This window comes from Panulirus ornatus, chromosome 58, assembly GCF_036320965.1.
Source record: "Panulirus ornatus isolate Po-2019 chromosome 58, ASM3632096v1, whole genome shotgun sequence".
Classification (NCBI taxonomy): Eukaryota; Metazoa; Arthropoda; class Malacostraca; order Decapoda; family Palinuridae; genus Panulirus; species Panulirus ornatus.
Genome location: NC_092281.1, coordinates 4,988,738 through 5,008,994, shown reverse-complemented (window position 1 = coordinate 5,008,994; position 20,257 = coordinate 4,988,738). Strand labels below are relative to the sequence as shown.

At 38.9% G+C, this 20,257-nt stretch overlaps 2 protein-coding genes across 14 annotated transcripts in view; both read left to right on the top strand.

Moving 5' to 3' along the window:
- Nucleotides 1–474, top strand: part of LOC139766867 (uncharacterized) — a 48,103-nt gene extending 47,629 nt beyond the window's left edge. For all 4 annotated transcript variants that reach the window (XM_071695878.1, XM_071695877.1, XM_071695879.1 and 1 more), the window contains one exon: nt 95–474. In XM_071695878.1, coding sequence (XP_071551979.1) covers nt 95–352 — 258 coding nt within the window. In that variant the 3' untranslated portion in view covers nt 353–474. The remainder of the gene's footprint in view (nt 1–94) is intronic.
- A 133-nt stretch (nt 475–607) lies between these two features.
- The window catches only part of LOC139766865 (uncharacterized), a 163,997-nt gene continuing 144,347 nt past the window's right edge, over nt 608–20,257 (top strand). For 3 of the 10 annotated variants that reach the window (XM_071695864.1, XM_071695865.1, XM_071695868.1), the window contains exons 1-2: nt 9,179–9,430; nt 18,170–18,259. Coding sequence is in view for 4 of the 10 variants with exons in the window: in XM_071695863.1 (XP_071551964.1) it covers nt 18,238–18,259 (22 nt within the window). In the remaining 6 variants the exon portion in view is untranslated. The other 7 variants (XM_071695867.1, XM_071695869.1, XM_071695861.1 and 4 more) reach the window with 5 other exon arrangements.

Here is a 20,257-nt window from a genome sequence, read left to right as displayed (position 1 = left end):
TTTATGAAATGTCTTCCAACACAGGATTTAGAATTACTATATTTATAGTAAGGTACTTTACATTGAAAGATATTAATTGATATTGATTTCACAGATGAAACAAGAGAAAAAGATGAAAAAGGAGAGAAAAAAGACAAAAAAGAAAGAAAAGAAGGTATCAAGAGGCAAGAGAAGAAGTAGATTTCAATCTCCGGCTGAAATGAGGAAGAGGAAGTCAAGGTCACCAAGTGCAGAGTTAGGCAAAAAGAGGAGAGTTGAAACAGTAGACTCTGTTTTGGACAGTGATAGAAAACATAAGAAGAAGAAAAAGAAAGAAAGAAAAAAGAAGAAAAAGATCAAAGATAACAAGTAGAAGAAAGAGTGGAAGCTTAGTGAATGACTAACACTTGATAATTAATCAACTATTTTACATTCCCATTTATATTGTTTACCACATAGAACTCAACATTTTATGAATACATCATCTCATTTGAATGATTGTTTTAGTACTTCCTCATGAAACTTACAGTTCACTCTGTAAACTTTTCTTTTAACTTTTATTGAGTGATGTTGAATGAATTATGTTTCATTATTCCTCCATTCCTTCCTTCCACCTCTTTTTAGGACCTCCTCATGGTCGTATTCCTTCAGTCTTCTATTTCTGTCGCTTTATAGCATTTTGTTCAGGTGTCCTTTCTAGAGGTTGCATTGATAGTTTTTTCTCTTTCCCTCAGCATTTCTAAATTTTTGTTTCAAGGGTTTTGATTTATGATGCTATAATTCTACTTAGAAAGGGGAAGGAATGATACTAGAAAGATGCATGTACCTGATTTAAGTTAGTAAACTAGGAATGGAGTAACAGTGATAGATATGTAGAATTTCAGTTTTGTTATTGTTAGATAATGTCCAGCATTCTGCTCCATATATTGCAGGAGCAAAAAAGATTACCATTTTTTACTTCTATGCATTACTTTACTCTCATTTCTGTCCCCTCCACTGAAATAAGACAATGTAGATGTTTGATTATAATAATAGTTTTCTTGCAACAGCTGTGATGATACCAAATTCACTATCACTCGCACAACTTATATTCAGTATTCCTGTTTTAGCAGTATTCATGTTGCAGAGTTTTCTCTTGAGTTTCTCATTTATTTATTTATATCCCTTTCTGTTATATAAGATTTCTGGCTCTACCTCACTGTTGCAGGGGATGGTGATGCTGTATCCTGTGGGTCAGGGAGGTGCCTGGAAAGGATAAAGGCGAGCAAGTATGAATATGTTCGTTTGTATATGTTTTTTTATTATTATTATACATAATCGGTTTCCTACATCAGCGAGGAAGCGCCAGGAAACAGATGAAGATTGGCCCATCCACTCATATACACACACATATATACTTCCACACATCTCTCTTAACCTTTCATTATTTACTCGATCAAACCACCTCACGCCACATATTGTCCTCAAACATTTCATTTCCAACACATCCACCCTCCTCCGTACAATCTTATCTGTAGCCCATGCCTCGCAACCATATAACATTGTTGGAAGTACTATTCCTTCAAATATACCCATTTTTCCTCTCCAAGATAACATTCTCTCTTTCCACACAGTCTTCATTGCTCCCAGTACCTTCACCCCTCTCCCACCATGACTCACTTCCGCTTCCATAGTTCCATTCACTGCTAAGTCCACTCCCAGATATCTAAAACACTTCACTTCCTCCAGTTTTCCTCCTTTCAAACTTACATCCCAATTTACTTGTTCCTCAACCCCACTGAACCTAATAACCTTGCTCTTATTCACATTTACTCTCAACTTTCTCCTTTCACACACTTTTCCTAACTCAGTCACCAACTTCTACAGTTTCTCACTTGACACAGCCACCACAGCTTTATCTTTGGTGAACAACAACTGACTCACTACCCAGGCCCTCTCATCCCCAACAGACTGCATACTCACCCCTCTCTCCATAACTCTTGCATTTACCTCCCTAACCACCCCATCCATACATATGATTTTTTCCCCAGAGGTGGGCAACAAAGACAGTAACAGAATTAAGAAGGCTAAGGTACAGGAAAAGGCTGGAGGCTTTATATTTATTCACCTTGGAAGATAGAAGACTGATCACATCCTTAAGTTTTTGAAAGAGTGATAAGTGGACGGTAAACACTTTTTTAAGTGATATAGGGGCAGTTTAATCATTGAAATTGACATGAAATTAAGGAAGAAACTTGTGAATAAGGATGTAAAAAAAAATTTTATAGTATAAAAGTGGTGGGTAACTGGAACAGATTGACTGAGGACATGCTTAATACAGACAGCAAGAGATTGTATGATAGTAGAGAGTGTTTAAGAGACAGAACCCCATGGGTGTAAAAGTCCCTCCTCAAACAGTTCAAATATTTAATTACAAATATGTAAAAAAAAAAAAAAAAAGAATATAGTGTATGGGTGGTGGATTAAGGAGCTGGAATACCAGGCAGGACTAAGGGAAGACTCCTATGATGAAGAGTAGATTATTTTTGTGGAAAGTAACGAAGGACATACGTAAGAGGAGCCTTCTCCATATGGATGGAAGTTACAAATGGAGTGCCCAGAAATGTTCTTTCTCTCGACCTCTGTGCATGACTTGCCTGAAGGTAGTGACTTCTACCTGAATATGTTTGCAGATAAGGCAAAGGTCATGAGGGAAGTGAAAAGTGAGCAGGATTGCATATACTTACAAGGGGACCTAGACAGACTCTTAAGTTGGTCTGATGCATAGTTTGTGAGATTCAATCCAAACAAATGTAAGGAAATGAGGATAGGACAGAGTGAGACCTGAATATGATCATTTTCTAGTAGGAAATACGTTTCAAGAGTCTGTAGGTGAGAGGGTCATTGGAGTTGACTTTGTTCATAACCTTTAACTAGAGTTCTACATCATGAGTACTGTAAAAGAGATGAACCATCTTCTTGTGAATGTCAGAATTGCCTTCAAGAATATGGATAAAGAAATATTTAGTGTGCTCATATCATAAATGAGACCAAACCTAGAATGTGATTCTCAAGTTTGGTCAACGCACAAAGGGCTAACAGAGAAGATCCAGAGTTGAGCAACAAAGATAGCACAAGCATTAAAAGAACTGAATTACAGGGAGTCTAGAGGCTTTGAATTTGCCTGTTTTGCAAGAGGAAAGAGCAAGGGGTGACCTAATCACAACCCTTTTTAAGAATAGAGCAATAGGGTGGATAGTAAACAGTTCTTTGAGAGATGTAGGGATATAGTAACTAGAGGACATAACATGAAATTAGTAAGAAACTTGCTGACAAAGATGAAAAGAATTACTTTCATAGTATAAGAGGGGTGGATGAATGGAACAAAATATTCTGTCTTTGGACATGGTAGATGCAAACACAATACATAAATACAATAGGTGGTTGTATGATAATGGAGAATGTTCAAGAGATGGGAACCCCACAGATCTAAAACTTCCTCCCCTTACAGGTACTTGGTTACATGATTGTTGAAATCCAACCTGAGCAAATGAAGATGGGACAGCAAAATAAAGTCTCAATGTGACTATTATCTTGCAGGAAATGAATTTTGTGATTCTCTGAGTAAGAAGGACTTGGAAGTCACCATAGTCCCAAATCTGTTGCCAGAGTCCTATATAAAGAGAACAGTTTACTCTATAACTCTGACCCTTGTTCTCTCCAGGAACTTCCATCAAGGGGGTGTCCATAGCAAAAGCCTCCATTTATTCTTGTCCTTACATTCCTCCCTTGCATACATCATTTTTTCTCTCCCTCCAGTACTCTTTGTCTCCCATGTCAGAGATGGTCTTCCTCTCACTTCAACCCCTTTGATCTTACTATCATACACTATCCATGTAACCTCCTTGTCTTGCATTCTTTACATGTGTGCAAACCATAATAAAGTTTTAATTTCATCCATTCAACAACTGTACAGTTCATTCCATTTGCATTGAGGAGACAAACTAACAGCTGACAAATTTAAGAATAGCTTTTAAGTATATGGATAAGGAAAACTAGAATATGCTTTTCAAGCTTGGTTACCACACCTAAAGAAGCACAAAGAGCTAATAGAGAAAGTCCAGATGTAGGAAATATAGATGGTACCAGAAATAAGAGAACTGAGTTACAGGAAAGTTTAGAGGCTTTAAATTTACCCACCTTGGAAGAGGGAAGAGTAAGGGGGGAGGACCTGATGACAACCATTAGTGATAAAAACAATGATGATGCAGACAGTGAACAGTTCCTTCAAAGATGTAGGGATAGATCAATCAGAGGACAATGAAATGAAGTTTAGAAACATTAAGATGTATTGTTCTTTTGTAGTATGGGGGTTGTAAATGAATGGCGTAAGTTTAGTAAGAGTATGGATAGTGCAGACAGTTTACATACATTTATAAAGCTGAATTACAGTAAAGAATGTTAAAGAGATGGGACCCCATGAATATAGAACTCCATTCCTGTACAGTGTAAATAGGTGATTACACACATCCCAGCCAAATACTTATCAACCAGCTTTGAGGAGAGGATGAACATCTGGTTGAGTGTAGGCCAGCTAATGGGACTAAGATTTGAACCTATGCTGGGTCAACCCTGGGTGGGCTTGTAATGATTTATGGTCAATAATGTGTGAGATGTGATTACTATTTATGACTTTTTTTTGTGTTCCTGGGAGAAAGTTGTATTGCCCCATATCTAAACCCATAAAGTTTTATGCTCATATTGCCCTGTATCTTAACCTGCATATGTACATATATTAACTTTATGTATATCTACCATTGCTCTTACTCATTTTTTTCTCCAATGGAGGCTCCAGTCACAGATCAAAGCCAGGCTTTAATTGAAATATTGAGAGGTTATTGACTGAGAAAAAAGACATGGGAAAGTATTTATAAATTCTTGAGGAAGTGAAAAAAACTTGTCTTTAAGAATACCCCAGGTCACAGTTACAGTGGACCTGAGGAGGTAGAGAGTTCCAAAGCTTCAAGGTGTAGGGAAAAAAATGATCATTAAAGTTGCCAAAGATGACACAGTAGTCATGTGATGTTACAGCTTGTCAAGTATTGTGTCGTCTAGCTATTGGTGTGGGCACACAAGCAGCCAGCCCTTGAAAGCAAAATCTAAAGTAATACCTACAGAAGAGGGAAAGTGAACCATCATGGTGTATGGCAAGTGGGTAAAATCTTGAAGTTACTTTTTGAGAGTTTATACATCTGCTTTCAACTAAACTCTACCAAGTAAGGATGCAGAACTAGATCCACCGCACATGTGAAAACAGCGCTCCATACAAGGACATCAATCCTTTGTAAAAATGAAGCTCTTGTTAATAAGAAATTTAAACATCTAAACAGGACTCCCAGTTTGTTAAGAGGCAGACTAGCTATTTCTGTGATGTGGGTTTTCCAAGATTATAGTTGGTTACAATCACACCAAGTATGTTCATTAAGAGGTGGAATTACAGAACCCTCAAAGGCGAGAGAAAAGTTTTGAGGAAATTTCAATGGAGGTGGGTATACTTACACTCCAGGATAAGCCCCATGAGTGTAAAACTTCTTTCCAGTGCAGTTTAAGTAGGTAGGTAATTACCCATATACCAGTTAAAGACCATCCCATTTTATCGACTAGCTTCGAAGGGATGAACACCTCGGTTGGGTGCAGTCCTTATCCTGGGCGGCCCCATGGTGAGTCATGGTGAGCACGAATCTTATATAAACATGTCTCTTTTATGTTCCTCTCGCATATTCGAGGATGCACTGCTCAGGAGAGGAGTACGGTGCGGGTATTCAGGGCGAGGTCTCCAATGATGCTGAACTCTGTTGCATCTGCTGACAGCAGTACAGCCTCGTTCAAGTTGATTTTATGCCATTCTTTCGTCTGTATCTTTACGCTACCTCGCTAACTCGGGAGACAGCGACTAAGTATAATAATGATAATTAATAATATATATATACATGTTTCCACTCATTTTGATCACTCTATACCCCGTATGAGTCTGGAATCAAAATATCCTCTTGGTCAATCCCCTAAGTTTTTCCAATTTTGCCCAACATTTAAAAACACCTTTAGTTGACCAACAGCTACTTGTTTAGTTGCAACAATCGTCTACTTACGTGAATTACGATGAAACACTCAACACAAATTTCTATCGGCCTATTTCGCAGGAGCAACGAGCCAAGGACATATATTGCGCAGATACAGGCCTCGCACATAGCAACATTGTTGGAACCAGCATTCCCTAAGACAGTAAATTTGGCTTTCGAGATAATGTTACTATTCCACTTTTCAAGGCTTCCAAATTTTGCGGCCGCGGTTCCACCCTATGTCTCTCTGCCTTCCATGTTCCACCGCTGGAGACCACTCAAAAATCTATAAAACTTCACTTATCTCAGTTTTTCTCCATTCAATATCACTCCAATTTATGGAACTCTTTGACCTACGTACCTAATAACCTTGTTTTATTCACATTTCTCAATGCTTTCTCTTCCACAACTCTTCCAAATAACAGTCAAATACCATTTGTTCCCCTCGAATTTCACATGCTCAGCTGTATCATAGAGCGAAGCAACTAACCGTGCACTCTCCAACCTCTCATCTCAACAGACTATCGACTTGTTCCCTTCTTTCCAGGTTCGTTCGCATTTCTCTCTCACCTAAACCCCTATTAAACAAGTATACAACATGGAGACATACACACACCTGCTGCAAATACATTCATGAGAACTAATCATATTTCCTCTTTCTAACATACACATGCCTTTAATCTCATAAAACTTTCACTGCTTCTAACAATTGCTCCACGAATATCATTTCTTAATACTTCACTATGGCTTCTATCAAATATATTCCTTCTCACAATCAATATGTACAAACAAACGAATTTCGTTTTCAAAATTTCTCACATACATTCTTCAAAGCAAACACCTGATCCACACATCCTCTACCACTTCTGAAACCGCAGTAGCGGTGATGTGAGAAGGAGATGGAATGAGTATTTTGAAGGTTTGTTGAATGTGTCTGATGACAGAGTGGCAGATATAGGGTGTTTTGGTCGAGGTGGTGTGCAAAGTGAGAGGGTTAGGGAAAATGATTTGGTAAACAGAGAAGAGGTAGTAAAAGCTTTGCGGAAGATGAAAGCCGGCAAGGCAGCAGGTTTGGATGGTATTGCAGTGGAATTTATTAAGAAAGGGGGTGACTGTATTGTTGACTGGTTGGTAAGGTTATTTAATGTATGTATGACTCATGGTGAGGTGCCTGAGGATTGGCGGAATGCGTGCATAGTGCCATTGTACAAAGGCAAAGGGGATAAGAGTGAGTGCTCAAATTACAGAGGTATAAGTTTGTTGAGTATTCCTGGTAAATTATATGGGAGGGTATTGATTGAGAGGGTGAAGGCATGTACAGAGCATCAGATTGGGGAAGAGCAGTGCGGTTTCAGAAGTGGTAGAGGATATATGATATATATATAATATATATATGAAACTGCAGATGCTGGTGACTGAGTTTGGTAAAGTGTGTGAAAGAAGAAAGTTAAGAGTAAATGTGAATAAGAGCAACGTTATTAGGTACAGTAGGGTTGAGGGTCAAGTCAATTGGGAGGTGAGTTTGAATGGAGAAAAACTGGAGGAAGTGAAGTGTTTTAGATATCTGGGAGTGGATCTGTCAGCGGATGGAACCATGGAAGCGGAAGTGGATCATAGGGTGGGGGAGGGGGCGAAAATTTTGGGAGCCTTGAAAAATGTGTGGAAGTCGAGAACATTATCCCGGAAAGCAAAAATGGGTATGTTTGAAGGAATAGTGGTTCCAACAAAGTTGTATGGTTGCGAGGCGTGGGCTATGGATAGAGTTGTGCGCAGGAGGATGGATGTGCTGGAAATGAGATGTTTGAGGACAATGTGTGGTGTGAGGTGGTTTGATCGAGTAAGTAACGTAAGGGTAAGAGAGATGTGTGGAAATAAAAAGAGCGTGGTTGAGAGAGCAGAAGAGGGTGTTTTGAAATGGTTTGGGCACATGGAGAGAATGAGTGAGGAAAGATTGACCAAGAGGATATATGTGTCGGAGGTGGAGGGAACGAGGAGAAGAGGGAGACCAAATTGGAGGTGGAAAGATGGAGTGAAAAGGATTTTGTGTGATCGGGGCCTGAACATGCAGGAGGGTGAAAGGAGGGCAAGGAATAGAGTGAATTGGAGCGATGTGGTATACAGGGGTTGACGTGCTGTCAGTGGATTGAATCAAGGCATGTGAAGCGTCCGGGGTAAACCATGGAAAGCTGTGTAGGTATGTATATTTGCGTGTGTGGACGTGTGTATGTACATGTGTATGGGGGGGGGGGGGGGTTGGGCCATTTCTTTCGTCTGTTTCCTTGCGCTACCTCGCAAGCGCGGGAGACAGCGACGAGGTAAAAAAAAAATATATATATATATATATATATATATATATATATATATATATATATATATATATATATATAAATGATGTATGTAGGAAAAGTTCTTTGATATGAAGGACATGCCTACAGCACGTATTTTATGTCGCAAGCAGGCATGGCATTCTCATTTAACAAGATATTCACTTAATTAAAAAAAAAAAAATAACCATGATTGTTCCCCATTACGAACGTGCACACATTTGTTAAATTTGATATGAGACGTAGGGAATTAATATCCCGTGCAAGCTACGTACACTCGTGCATCTGAGTAACATGATATCGCAAATTTTCCTTCTGCCGTTATGTTTCGATGGTGCTGTCTGTAAAGTTTTCTGTGCTCACGGCGCGTAAGACACCTTTTTAAGCCACAGTCGTGTATATATATATATATATATATATATATATATATATATATATATATATATATATATATATATATATATATTAAAATATCACATGCGTTTAACTATATAAATTTTGATATAACGGGAGAATGAGTCGCTATTCTATATCAGTTCATTCATATTTTTGGACGTGCGTATAAATATGATTCACCTAACAATTGACAAGTGAGTACAGGAAGCTATGATAGCGAAATTCCGTAATCTTCAAAATTCGTACCCTGTTGTTTACAAACATTTAAAGGGACCGCTCATGAATGGCTCCATGCGCCAGCATAGTACAACCCACCAATCAGTTCAATGGGCTAAGTGTAGTAGTATGACGTCACAAGCAATCGTAGCTGAGCCTTTATTCTTGTGCTCTTAGTATAGTGTTCTAAAAAAAATTCATTAATAGATTTAATTTGCTAAATACCAATAATTCACGACCGTTATACAAATTTCAGTGCTCTACATATTTTCTATTTGTTTCTTTTTCAGTGTATCTGTTTTGAGCTTATTGTTATTCAGGGAAGTAAAGACGACGTAACCTACATTTTCCCGCGTTTTTGTTCCCATAATTCCCTAATCAAAACATGTCTGCCACATGGGTCAAGCCAAGGCATTGGTATGTACACATAACTTCTCAGAAACTAGTGTCACATCGTGTAGAATAAAGTAAGGTGCTTCAGAGTCAAAGTAAATGTGTTTTTATCGTGGAATTCACAACCAATGTGGCATGTCTCTATTTGATATGTTAGTGATCGAACCGTAAACAAGGAATTTTACGTCACGTGGTACGTGTTTGTAGATTTTATGCGCAGTTTCTTGTATTTAGTGTAATTTACACACCATGTGGGTTCATTGTACACATTCCTTCTCATTACTGTGTATGTTTTTCATGATATTACGAAAAGTGAAGCATCTGCCCTTGATTTGAAATCCTAAATGTAAAGCTGGACTTAATGTAAATACGTTTATGAAGAAATTGGGTCAGTAATGATACAGAACATTATTCCATCAGAAAACGAGTGTTATAAGCTTGAATAACAGGGAACTGCTTACCTGTGTGTGAGTAGCTTTTCAAGAAAACTTAAATTTTCAGCTACAGTTTTTTTGTTGGAAGATATCTGAAAGCATAAAACATGTTTTTGGTGTAAGTAGTCTATTTTCCTTCAAGGGAGTAAACTAAGGAAAGTTATATTGATATATTACAGTATATGCTCGGAGGGTAATGGATATATTTTAGTTGGAGCAGAAATTTTCTTGCTTCACATATAGATTTTTTCCTTCTTTTTTCTTATAACTTTATTCTTTGTGTGTGCAGGAACCCAAGATCCATTCTGGAAAATATTAATTATACTTGGTAGAACATGTTTTATAACGGGCATACAACTTCCTTAGGTAGAGCATGAGTACAGTACTTTTACTGTACTCTGTTAAGTTTGAAATGTTTTTGATGTTTTTGAGTGGCATTGTTATGCTTAGAGGCTACCTGAAGTGTAGTAAGGTAAGAATTAGAGTATTAATTTTTATTCAGTATTGTATTAAGTTGTCAGTAGGGGAGGGCTGTGAAGCTTAAGTAAACTGTAGAGTTGGAAGAAGTAAAACCACTGTTCGATATGTTTTTGATTCTGTTATATCTTTGACACCCATCACCTCCGGGAACTCCCATCAAGGGAACTCAGTGGTAAAAGAGGTTGCATTTCTCCCTGTCCCCATATTCTCCCCTTGCATGCACCATTCCATGCATTCTTCTGCCATTTCTTTTACCTTATTTACCCTTGTCAGAAGTGGTCTTGCTCTCATACTAACACCTATAATTATACTTTTGTACACTGTCCTTTTAAACTCCCAGTCTTGTATTCTTTCCATATGCTGAAACACCTCAAAGTATTGTTTCACCCATTTTACCATTCCACACTTTGTTCTCTTTTCATTCCTTGCCATACAACATTTCTCATACACCCCATTATTTCTCTCATCTTTCCATCTAGTCACACCACATGCTCTTCTCAAATAGCTCATTTCCATTGCCTGGATTCTTGACCGCTGAACTTATCCATGTCCATATTTCACTAGCATAGATAAGGGTTGGTGGGATTATGCTGTCCCTTAATCATCTCTCCACTTCCATACTTACACCTATACCCTTCATTATTCAGTTAAGGGACTTGTTAACTCTTCTACCCTGTACTGCTCTCTCCCTTATCTCTCTATCCATGTTATCAAACTAACCCATGACAGTTATTGAATATTAGAATTCTCCCACCTCTTCCAGTCTTTCAACCTCCCATATCCAAATCACAATTTAGTACACTTTCATGTTTCACTCTATATGGTTTTACAAAATCTATACTTTTGCTCTGATTCCTTTCATACACCTTTAGTTTACTTTTACTTGCATTTACACACAACCTAAAACACACATTCTTCTGCAAGTCCTCTTCACTCTCAGCAAACAACTCAGTATCATTTGCAAACAGGCTTGCAACAGGCTACCATATATCACTACCAAACTCCACCTCTGCACCCATTTTCCCTAGTTTTGCTTTCATCTCTCTTATCCCTCCATCTATGTATATATTAGAAAGTCTTTCTGGCAACACACAACCCTGCTTTACACCTACATGTATACCAAAACTTTCGCTCTAACTCTCCATCCAGTCTTACACATGCATTTACTCCTCTAGAAGGCTTTCACACTATCCATCAGTTGTTCCCCACTCCATATATCCTTAACACACGCCACAAAACATTCCACTCAACTCTGTCATACACTTTCTCCAGATCCATAAAAGCTGCTTATAAATTCTTACCTTTTACTAAATACTTCTCCATGGTTATCTTTACCACAAAAATCTATCCACACATCCCTTACCTTTCCTAAAACCCTCTTTGCTCATCACTTATTCTGCATTCAGTCCCTTCCATCACTCTATCATCAACACTCTTGCATACGATTTTCCTGTTACTTAATTGACGTATTCCCTATAATTGCTACATACATCCATATCACCTTTTCTTCTGGAGAAAGGAACAATAATAGCTTTCCTGTCTATAGGCTTAACCTTCTGTTTCGATGCCTTTCAGCCCTAATCTCATCCACTCCAGGTGCCTTTCTACCTTCAGCCTCATTAATGCCCTCCTTACCTCCCTTTTTGCAGTAGGCTCCTGCACTTGTATCCTCTTCCTTCCATCCTTTTTCCCATGCATGTAACAACTGCTGCCTCCCCTTCTCCCACATTCATCAGTTCTTCAAAATACTCTTTCCATCTTGTTTTCACTTCCTCTTTTTGATTCAGCAACTCCCCTTCCTTACTTCTCATGTTAATATTTCCATTCTTACATCCACCTCTTTCCTTTTTTAACATTTTTTCATTATAGTTTCTTGTTACCCCTATTACCCCAAAACTTTTCACTCATCATTCATAATCTTCATATACTCTTTCTTTTCTTTCCTCTGTCAGCTTGTCAACATTCTGCCTACATATTTTGTATTCTTCCCTCCTCCTCTACTGAACTTCCACTGATTCATTCCTGTCTAGCAATCTACCATATGTCTTTCCCTTCTCTCCCATTGCATTTCTAATCTCTTCTGTCCTCCAAGCATATCCCTTTTTATTCCTGTATCTTATGACCTTTTATCCAATTACTAATTCTACAACTTTAATAGTATTTCTCTGAATATTTAAAACACCTCTTTCATACATGAATACATCCCTCTCTTTCATACATGAATACATCCCTACATTCATTGCACTTCCATCAAAGCTTTCAGTTACCTACCTTTCATACTCCTTGCATTTTTTCTATTCATCTTGCTTGCCAATGCTTTTACCTCACCATTCTTCCTTATATCATACCCCCACTTCTCTCTGATCCTCATCCACACAAGAATTGCAAAATGATCAGTCTCCCAAGACGCCTCTCTCAACTGTAGTATCTAGCACGGCCTTTCTTAATCTTTCATCCACTGCCACATAGTCAATCAAAGCCTTTTGTTCTTCTCTTCCATCATTCCTCATTACTGTATATCTGTGGATCATCTTGTGCTGAAAAAAGGTGTTTGTAAGGAATATACTCCTCTTAGCGCTAGTATCCATAAGTTAACTTCCATTCTCATTTAGTCCAGGCACTTCCCATTTGCTAACTAACTTACCACTTTTATCACCTCCCATTTACTCATTCACATTACCCAATACAACCACGTTTCTCTCATTTTCAAAACCATTTATGATAGTCATTCAAATTTTTCCTGAAAAGCTTCATTTCATCCTTACCTCGCACAGTCTTCATATTTTCAGGCACCTAAACACATTCCCTTAGATACTTCACACTCCCAATCTTCCTTTCACCCACACTGCTCTTGACCCATTTTGTCCATGTTCTGTAACACCGTCCTCCACTCTTGGTTATAGCAGAATTGCATATCCTTCTTTCTCTCTTCCCTGATAGTTTTCACTCATTCCTGTCCAATCCATACCACTCCTTCCATGCTCTCCCATAACTTGCATTCATCATTTCCATTTTCATTCCACACCCTTCACAAGGATATGATGAAGTTTCCTGCTCCCCAGCACATCCAAGCTACAACTTTGAAACTTCTCCACAAGCTCTCTCCTTTTATTCTCAGGAATCAATGGAATTTATGGTAACATCTAGTTTCCCCTAGCCACTGATCTTTATCTTTCTTCCTTTCATACTATTCGCCATCTCCTGCATTAGCGAGGTTGCGCCAAGAACAGAGGACTGGACCTTTGAGGGAATATCCTCACTTGGCCCCCTTCTTTGTCCCTTCTTTTGGAAAATTAAAAAAAAAAAACCGAGAGGGGAGGATTTCCAGCCATCTGGCTCACATAGCCCCTCAAACTGGCTGGTCCATTACACTTTGTAGTTACTTGTTCATTACATTCTTGAACGTCTCCTGTGCATACCATCTGTTTCTGATGTTAGATAGCAAAGTTTTGAAGACTTGTGGGCTCCAGATGTTTACGGTGTGCACTCTTTTTGTACATATTGCACCTTTTGATTACAGGGTTAGTATTTTACAGTCTTTCATGCTAGTCATGCCAGTAGAATGTTATTTTGGAATGTAACGTAGGAACCTTACCTTTAAGGATTTTCTAAGTACAGATGATGATGTATATCTCCTGTCTGCACCTGAGGGTGTATATCCTCAACATTGATATGTGTGTGTACAGATCTTTTCATGGCTTACCTCAACGCTTCACATTCCCTGATTCAGTCCACTGACAGCACATTGACTGGTATTCCACATTGTTCCAATTCACTCTGTTCCTTGCATGCCTCTTACCCTCCTGTATGGTCAGGCCCTGATCGCTCAATATTTTCTTCTCCATCCTTCCACCTCCAAGTTGGTCTCCTGCTTCATCTTGTTCCCTCCACCTCTGACACGTATATCCTCGTTGTCAGTCTTTCATCAATCATTCTCTCCATATGTCCAGACCATTTCAGCACACCCTCATCTGCTCTCTCAACCATACTCTTTATTTCCACTCATCTCTCTTACCCTTACATTATATAGTCGATCAAACCACATCACACCACATTGTCCTCAAACATTTCATTTGTAACACATCCACCCTTCTCTTTACAACCCTGTCTATAGCCCATGCCTCGCAGCCATGTAAAATTGTTGGGACTACTATTCCTTCAAACATACCCATTTTTGCTCTCTGAGATAATGGTCTCTTCTTCCACACATTCTTCATTGCTCCCAGAACCTTCACCCCCTCCCCCATCCTGTGACTCTCTTCCGCTTCCATGGTTCCATCTGCTGCTAAGTCCACTCCCAGATATCTAAAACACTTCACTTCCTCCAATTTTTCTCCATTCAAACTTGCATCCCAATTTACTTGTCCCTCAACCCTACTGAACCTAATAACCTTTCTCTTTTTCACATTTACTCTTAACTTTCTTCTTTCACACACTTTACCAAACTCAGTCACCAGCTTCTGCAGTTTCTCACATGAATCAGCCACCAGCGCTGTATCATCAGCGAACAACAACTGACTCACTTCCCAAGCCATTTCATCCACAACAGACTTCATACTTGCCCCTCTCTCCAGAAGTCTTGCATTTACCTCTCCAACCACCCCATCCATTAGCAAATTAAACAATCAGGTATAAGTGAAGACTCTGTTGTCATGGTCACTTTCTTGATAGGAGTGCCTGGAGGGACTGAGCATCAGAGATACAGATAGATAGAAAGAGAGATGGATAGCTTTGTTTCATATGTGATACCTACAATGTTTGGTGTTTCGTTGTGTGGGAATGACTGACTGTTCAAGGTGACTGAAGGTGTGATCTGGATTCATGTCAGTCTAGGGTTAATAGAGTGACTGAAGACTTATGTGGAGATAGACATATATGTAATTACTCCAGGACACCTTTTCCAAGAGCTCCTGCAGGTACATGGCTACACTATTACCTGTAGGGAAATGATATACTCTACTGGAGAGAAGTTCTTTGACAAGACAATGCTCCTGATGATACAGCCTTAACATATGCAGATTTTCACTTGTGGTGAAACCTCAAGTGGGTAGAGTCTTATTTATTATATATCTTGAGCACCTGAAGTCCTTTCTATCTCTTATGAGCCTCCCATAGTGCTCAGGAAGCTGACCATCCCCACTGCTGGGATCACTGGTCATAAAGAGTATTAATCTTGTTTTGTGTGTGATGAGAGATCTGGCCAGGAAGTGCTGAAATAGTTCAGACATATGGAGAGGGTGAGTGAGAAGGAAATGGAAAGATAGACTGAAGGAGGTTTTGGCTTTCAAGATTTGAACATTCAGAAGGATTAGATTTGCACATGGGACAGAATAGTTCAGGTTGAAATAGTGTTTTGGGTTGACATTCTTTCGTTAAGGTGAACAATGGCATTGGAAGCGGTTGAAGCAAACTAAAGAAAATATTTGAGGCTTGGCAGTGGATAGTAGACACTGGTGTCAGTACATTGTACATGAATGGGACCATTGTTTATTTTTTTCCCTGCCAAGGTTGCAGATGAATTACATTTAGAACCTGTAGTAGGGATGTTAGTGGTCTCTGTGGGCTTGAGGTTACACTGCGATTGAAAAGTTGCCTTTAGTGAGACTGTATCTTTGGGAGTACAGTCTTGTCAAAGAACTTCTCACTTCAAAGGAATCTCCAGTTCACTGCTACTAGAAAAAGTGCAGCCTTGGTCTGCAGAAACTTTTAGAAAGGTCCAGGTTAACACCATGACTTTCATAGAAATTGTAATGGTATTACATTTCTGGTCACTGCACATAAAGAAGTACAAATATCTGATTGATAGGGTACTGAGAACAAATGAGGTGGTACCTAAATTAAGGTAACTGAACTATGTTGAGAAGTGGAGGACTACGAAGGTGTTCACCATGGAGGAGAGGAGAGAAAGAGGGGACCTGATAACAGCCTCCAAATTTCTAGATCAGCAGGATGATATTGATTAGGAATAGTTATTCAAGAAATTATTAACACCAGAGTAACCAAAGACCATAATAAAAAGGTGGGTAAAAATCTTGCTAGAGAGGATGTTCAGTTGTACTGGTTTAGTGTTAGGATGGTGGATGGCTGGAATAAACAAACCATTGAGGCAGTGAATGCCAGAGCAGTTTACGAAGGTTTAAAAGGCTACTTGATGGCATTAAAAGTTCAGGAGATGGGGCTCCAAATATGTAGAATTATGTCCTTGTACTGAACAAGTAGGTGATTTGGTAATTATTATACTTAAGGTATAGTGTTCAAACTTTCTTTATGAAAAATAAAATGATTCATTTGTTTTTATACGAAGTTACCTTAAATCTGGAGGGTTTAAAACTCTGAAGCACAGCTCACTTACCTCCCACTTATTACTTAGTATGAAAATGATACTTTTAGCTTTTGGATTGAGTTGTATGGTGTAAGATCAACTGCTATGGTGCGATCAGCCATTTTCATAAAGAATTTTATGTTGATCAGCAGTATTTATTTATTGATTTATTTTGCTTTGATCGCTGTCTCCGGCGTTTGCGAGGTAGCGCAAGGAAACAGACGAAAGAAATGGCCCAACCCACCCCCATACACATGTATATACACACACGTCCACACATGCAAATATACATACCTATACATCTCAATGTACACATACATATACACACACAGACACATACATATATATATATATATATACCCATGCATACAATTCACACTGCCTGCCCCTACTCATTCCCATTGCCACCCCACCACACATGGAATACCATCCCCCTCCCCCCTCATGTGTGCGGGGTAGCGCTAGGAAAGGACAACAAAGGCCTCATTTGTTCACACTCAGTCTCTAGCTGTCATGCAGTAATGCCCGAAACCACAGCTCCCTTTCCACATCCAGGCCCCACACAACTTTCCATGGTTTACCCCAGATGCTTATCATGCCCTGATTCAATCCACTGGCAGCACGTCAACCCTGGTATACCACATCGATCCAATTCACTCTATTCCTTGCCCGCCTTTCACCCTCCTGCATGTTCAGGCCCCGATCACTCAAAATCTTTTTCACTCCATCTTTCCACCTCCAATTTGGTCTCCCACTTCTCCTCGTTCCCCCCACCTCCGACACATATATCCTCTTTGTCAATCTTTCCTCACTTATTCTCTCCATGTGCCCCAACCATTTCAAAACACCCTCTTCTGCTCTCTCAACCACGCTCTTCTTATTTCCACACATCTCTCTTACCCTTACATTACTTACTCGATCAAACCACCTCACACCACACATTGTCCTCAAACATCTCATTTCCAGCACATCCACCCTCCTGCGCACAACTCTATCCATAGCCCACGCCTCGCAACCATACAACATTGTTGGAACCACTATTCCCTCAAACATACCCATTTTTGCTTTCCGAGATAATGTTCTCGACTTCCACACATTCTTCAAGGCTTCCAGAATTTTCGCTCCCTCCCCCACCCTATGATTCACTTCCGCTTCCATGGTTCCATCCGCTGCCAGATCCACTCCCAGATATCTAAAACACTTTACTTCCTCCAGATTTTTTCCATACAAACTTACCTCCCAATTTACTTGACCCTCAACCCTACTGTACCTAATAACCTTGCTCTTATTCACATTTACTCTTAACTTTCTTCTTTCACACACTTTACCAAACTCAGTCACCAGCTTCTGCAGTTTCTCACATGAATCAGCCACCAGCGCTGTATCATCAGCGAACAACAACTGACTCACTTCCCAAGATCTCTCATCCACAACAGACTTCATTCTTGCCCCTCTTTCCAAAACTCTTGCATTCACCTCCCTAACAGCAGTATGATGAGGTTTATTATTACTGCAATTGTTTTTCAGCATGAGGAAGTCCAGGCAAAAGTGGCACCATGAGGGCTACTGCAGTAATATTGTGGCCCTAGCCTAGGATGACCCATGATTTCTGGTTATGTAAGTGTTCAAAGATTTTCATTTATGTAGTAAAGGTTTTTCACTTAGTTGTTAAGTATACACACTGTACATTATGGTTGTTACGTATACACACTGTACGTTATGGTATCGTGCATTGTAACTTACTACTGTCAGTACTTCATGTTAGCATGATATGTTTATTGTTTATCTTTAAAATGTGATAGTTTAATGATAGTCATCTAATCATGTATGCTATACCATGGGTAGAACTTTAGGTGATCTGTAATTTTCTGTCAAGACTATAATCTAGTAATGGATTATTATCATATTTAGATTTGATACAAATCAACCTTGATATCTTTAGTTGTGTCACATATATGAAGTTAAAGATCAGACTATTAAGCATGGTCTTGAGCTTATATGGTGTATCACAGATGTTTGGTGGCATCCTTTTACCTGAATAGGTTAGGTTTGATGAAGGTCCAAGAAATTGTATGAGAATGGTTTTACCCATACTTTTTAAGTTGATGCCCTTATAAATCTACCTAAACTTGAGATGAAATTTAGGTGTCATGATTTGTGACTGGTGCTCAATATGAAAAGTTCTCTCCTGATAGTAGATATAGTACATTGTTTGTGTTGAAGTAAAACCAACATTTTTTTTGAGGAACTGTATGCTGTTGTCACTTATCGAAACCATGACTGGTGCCTTGTTGCATTTTTTAGCATTTAAGAGTCTTAACATAGTGTGAATGGTAAGTGAGTTATGGAAATTTTAACCATACCTTGGGTTTGTGGAAGACTGTTAAATGCTAAGATTCTATAATGCTTATGTGAGAATAGTTGATATTAGAATAATAATGATAATTATGATAGCAGTGAGTATGATGATTATAACTGATCTGACAATAATTATGATAAAATAATGATAATAGTATTAATAATGATAAACAGATTGTTGAATAAGGGCAGCCAAAGGCTGAAAATATGTATGGAAAATAATTTTTTTATAGTGACCAGCAAGGCATAGGCTAAACATGCTCCAATTGAGGCCAACCCAGTTGAAAGAAAAAGCAAAAGGAAAAGAAAAGAGAAATTAATTTAATCAGGGCTTCGCAGGTATTTGTAGACTTAACTCTGAAAGGAAGAAAAGTTTATATGAAGAGGGAAGAAAGAGGTAGAAAATTCTACTACTTATCTGTTTGAAGGAAGAAGGTGTCATAACAGCCAATCCTTGAGTAGCCAGACTCCGCAGAAAGTTTGGGAATCAGCATCCAGTTTCATGTTACGCATCCAAACACTGGTGGTGGGAACACTTGCAGACAACTCACAAGATCAGTGGCATAATTACTTTCTGTAGAATGGAGAGAGAGCAGCAGCAACATTGCAACATATGGAAGGGGGAAGCTTAAGAGAGGTGATGCCAAGAGAATTAGAAAGGGAAGGCTTTTAACTTCACTTTAGTCAACAGAGGGGTGGAAGATGATTCACCCTAGATGTGTGAACAATATTTCATACTTTTGAGCTACAAAAAAGTAAATGAAGAAAAAGATTGAGGTGTAATTATGTTTGATGTAGCTTTGGTATGAATTATGCAAAAGGCAGATGTGGGAAAAGATTGAGGTGTAATACTTTCTGATGACTTAAAGCTTACAATGGAGGCAGATGAGCTTTGTGATGAATTCTGTTTAGCTACTAATGATATTGAAGGAAAAGTTTGAGGTGTATTGATTTCTGTTGACTTAAAGCCTATTTTGTTATGCATAAGGCAGTAACAAAGACAAGCAGAATTCCGAGATTCATCAGTAGGGTGTGCAGATTTAAGTATTAGAAACTAATCTTCACTTTTTACAATTCACAGATATAAACCCACCTTTAATACCGTGCAGTATCCCTGGGGATAAGGGAGAAAGAATACTTTACATGTACTCCCTGTGTGTCGTAGAAGGCAACTAAAAGGGATGGGAGCAGGGAGCTGGAAATCCTCCCCTCCAGTATTTACTTTAACAAAAGAAGGAACAGAGAAGGGGGCCAAGT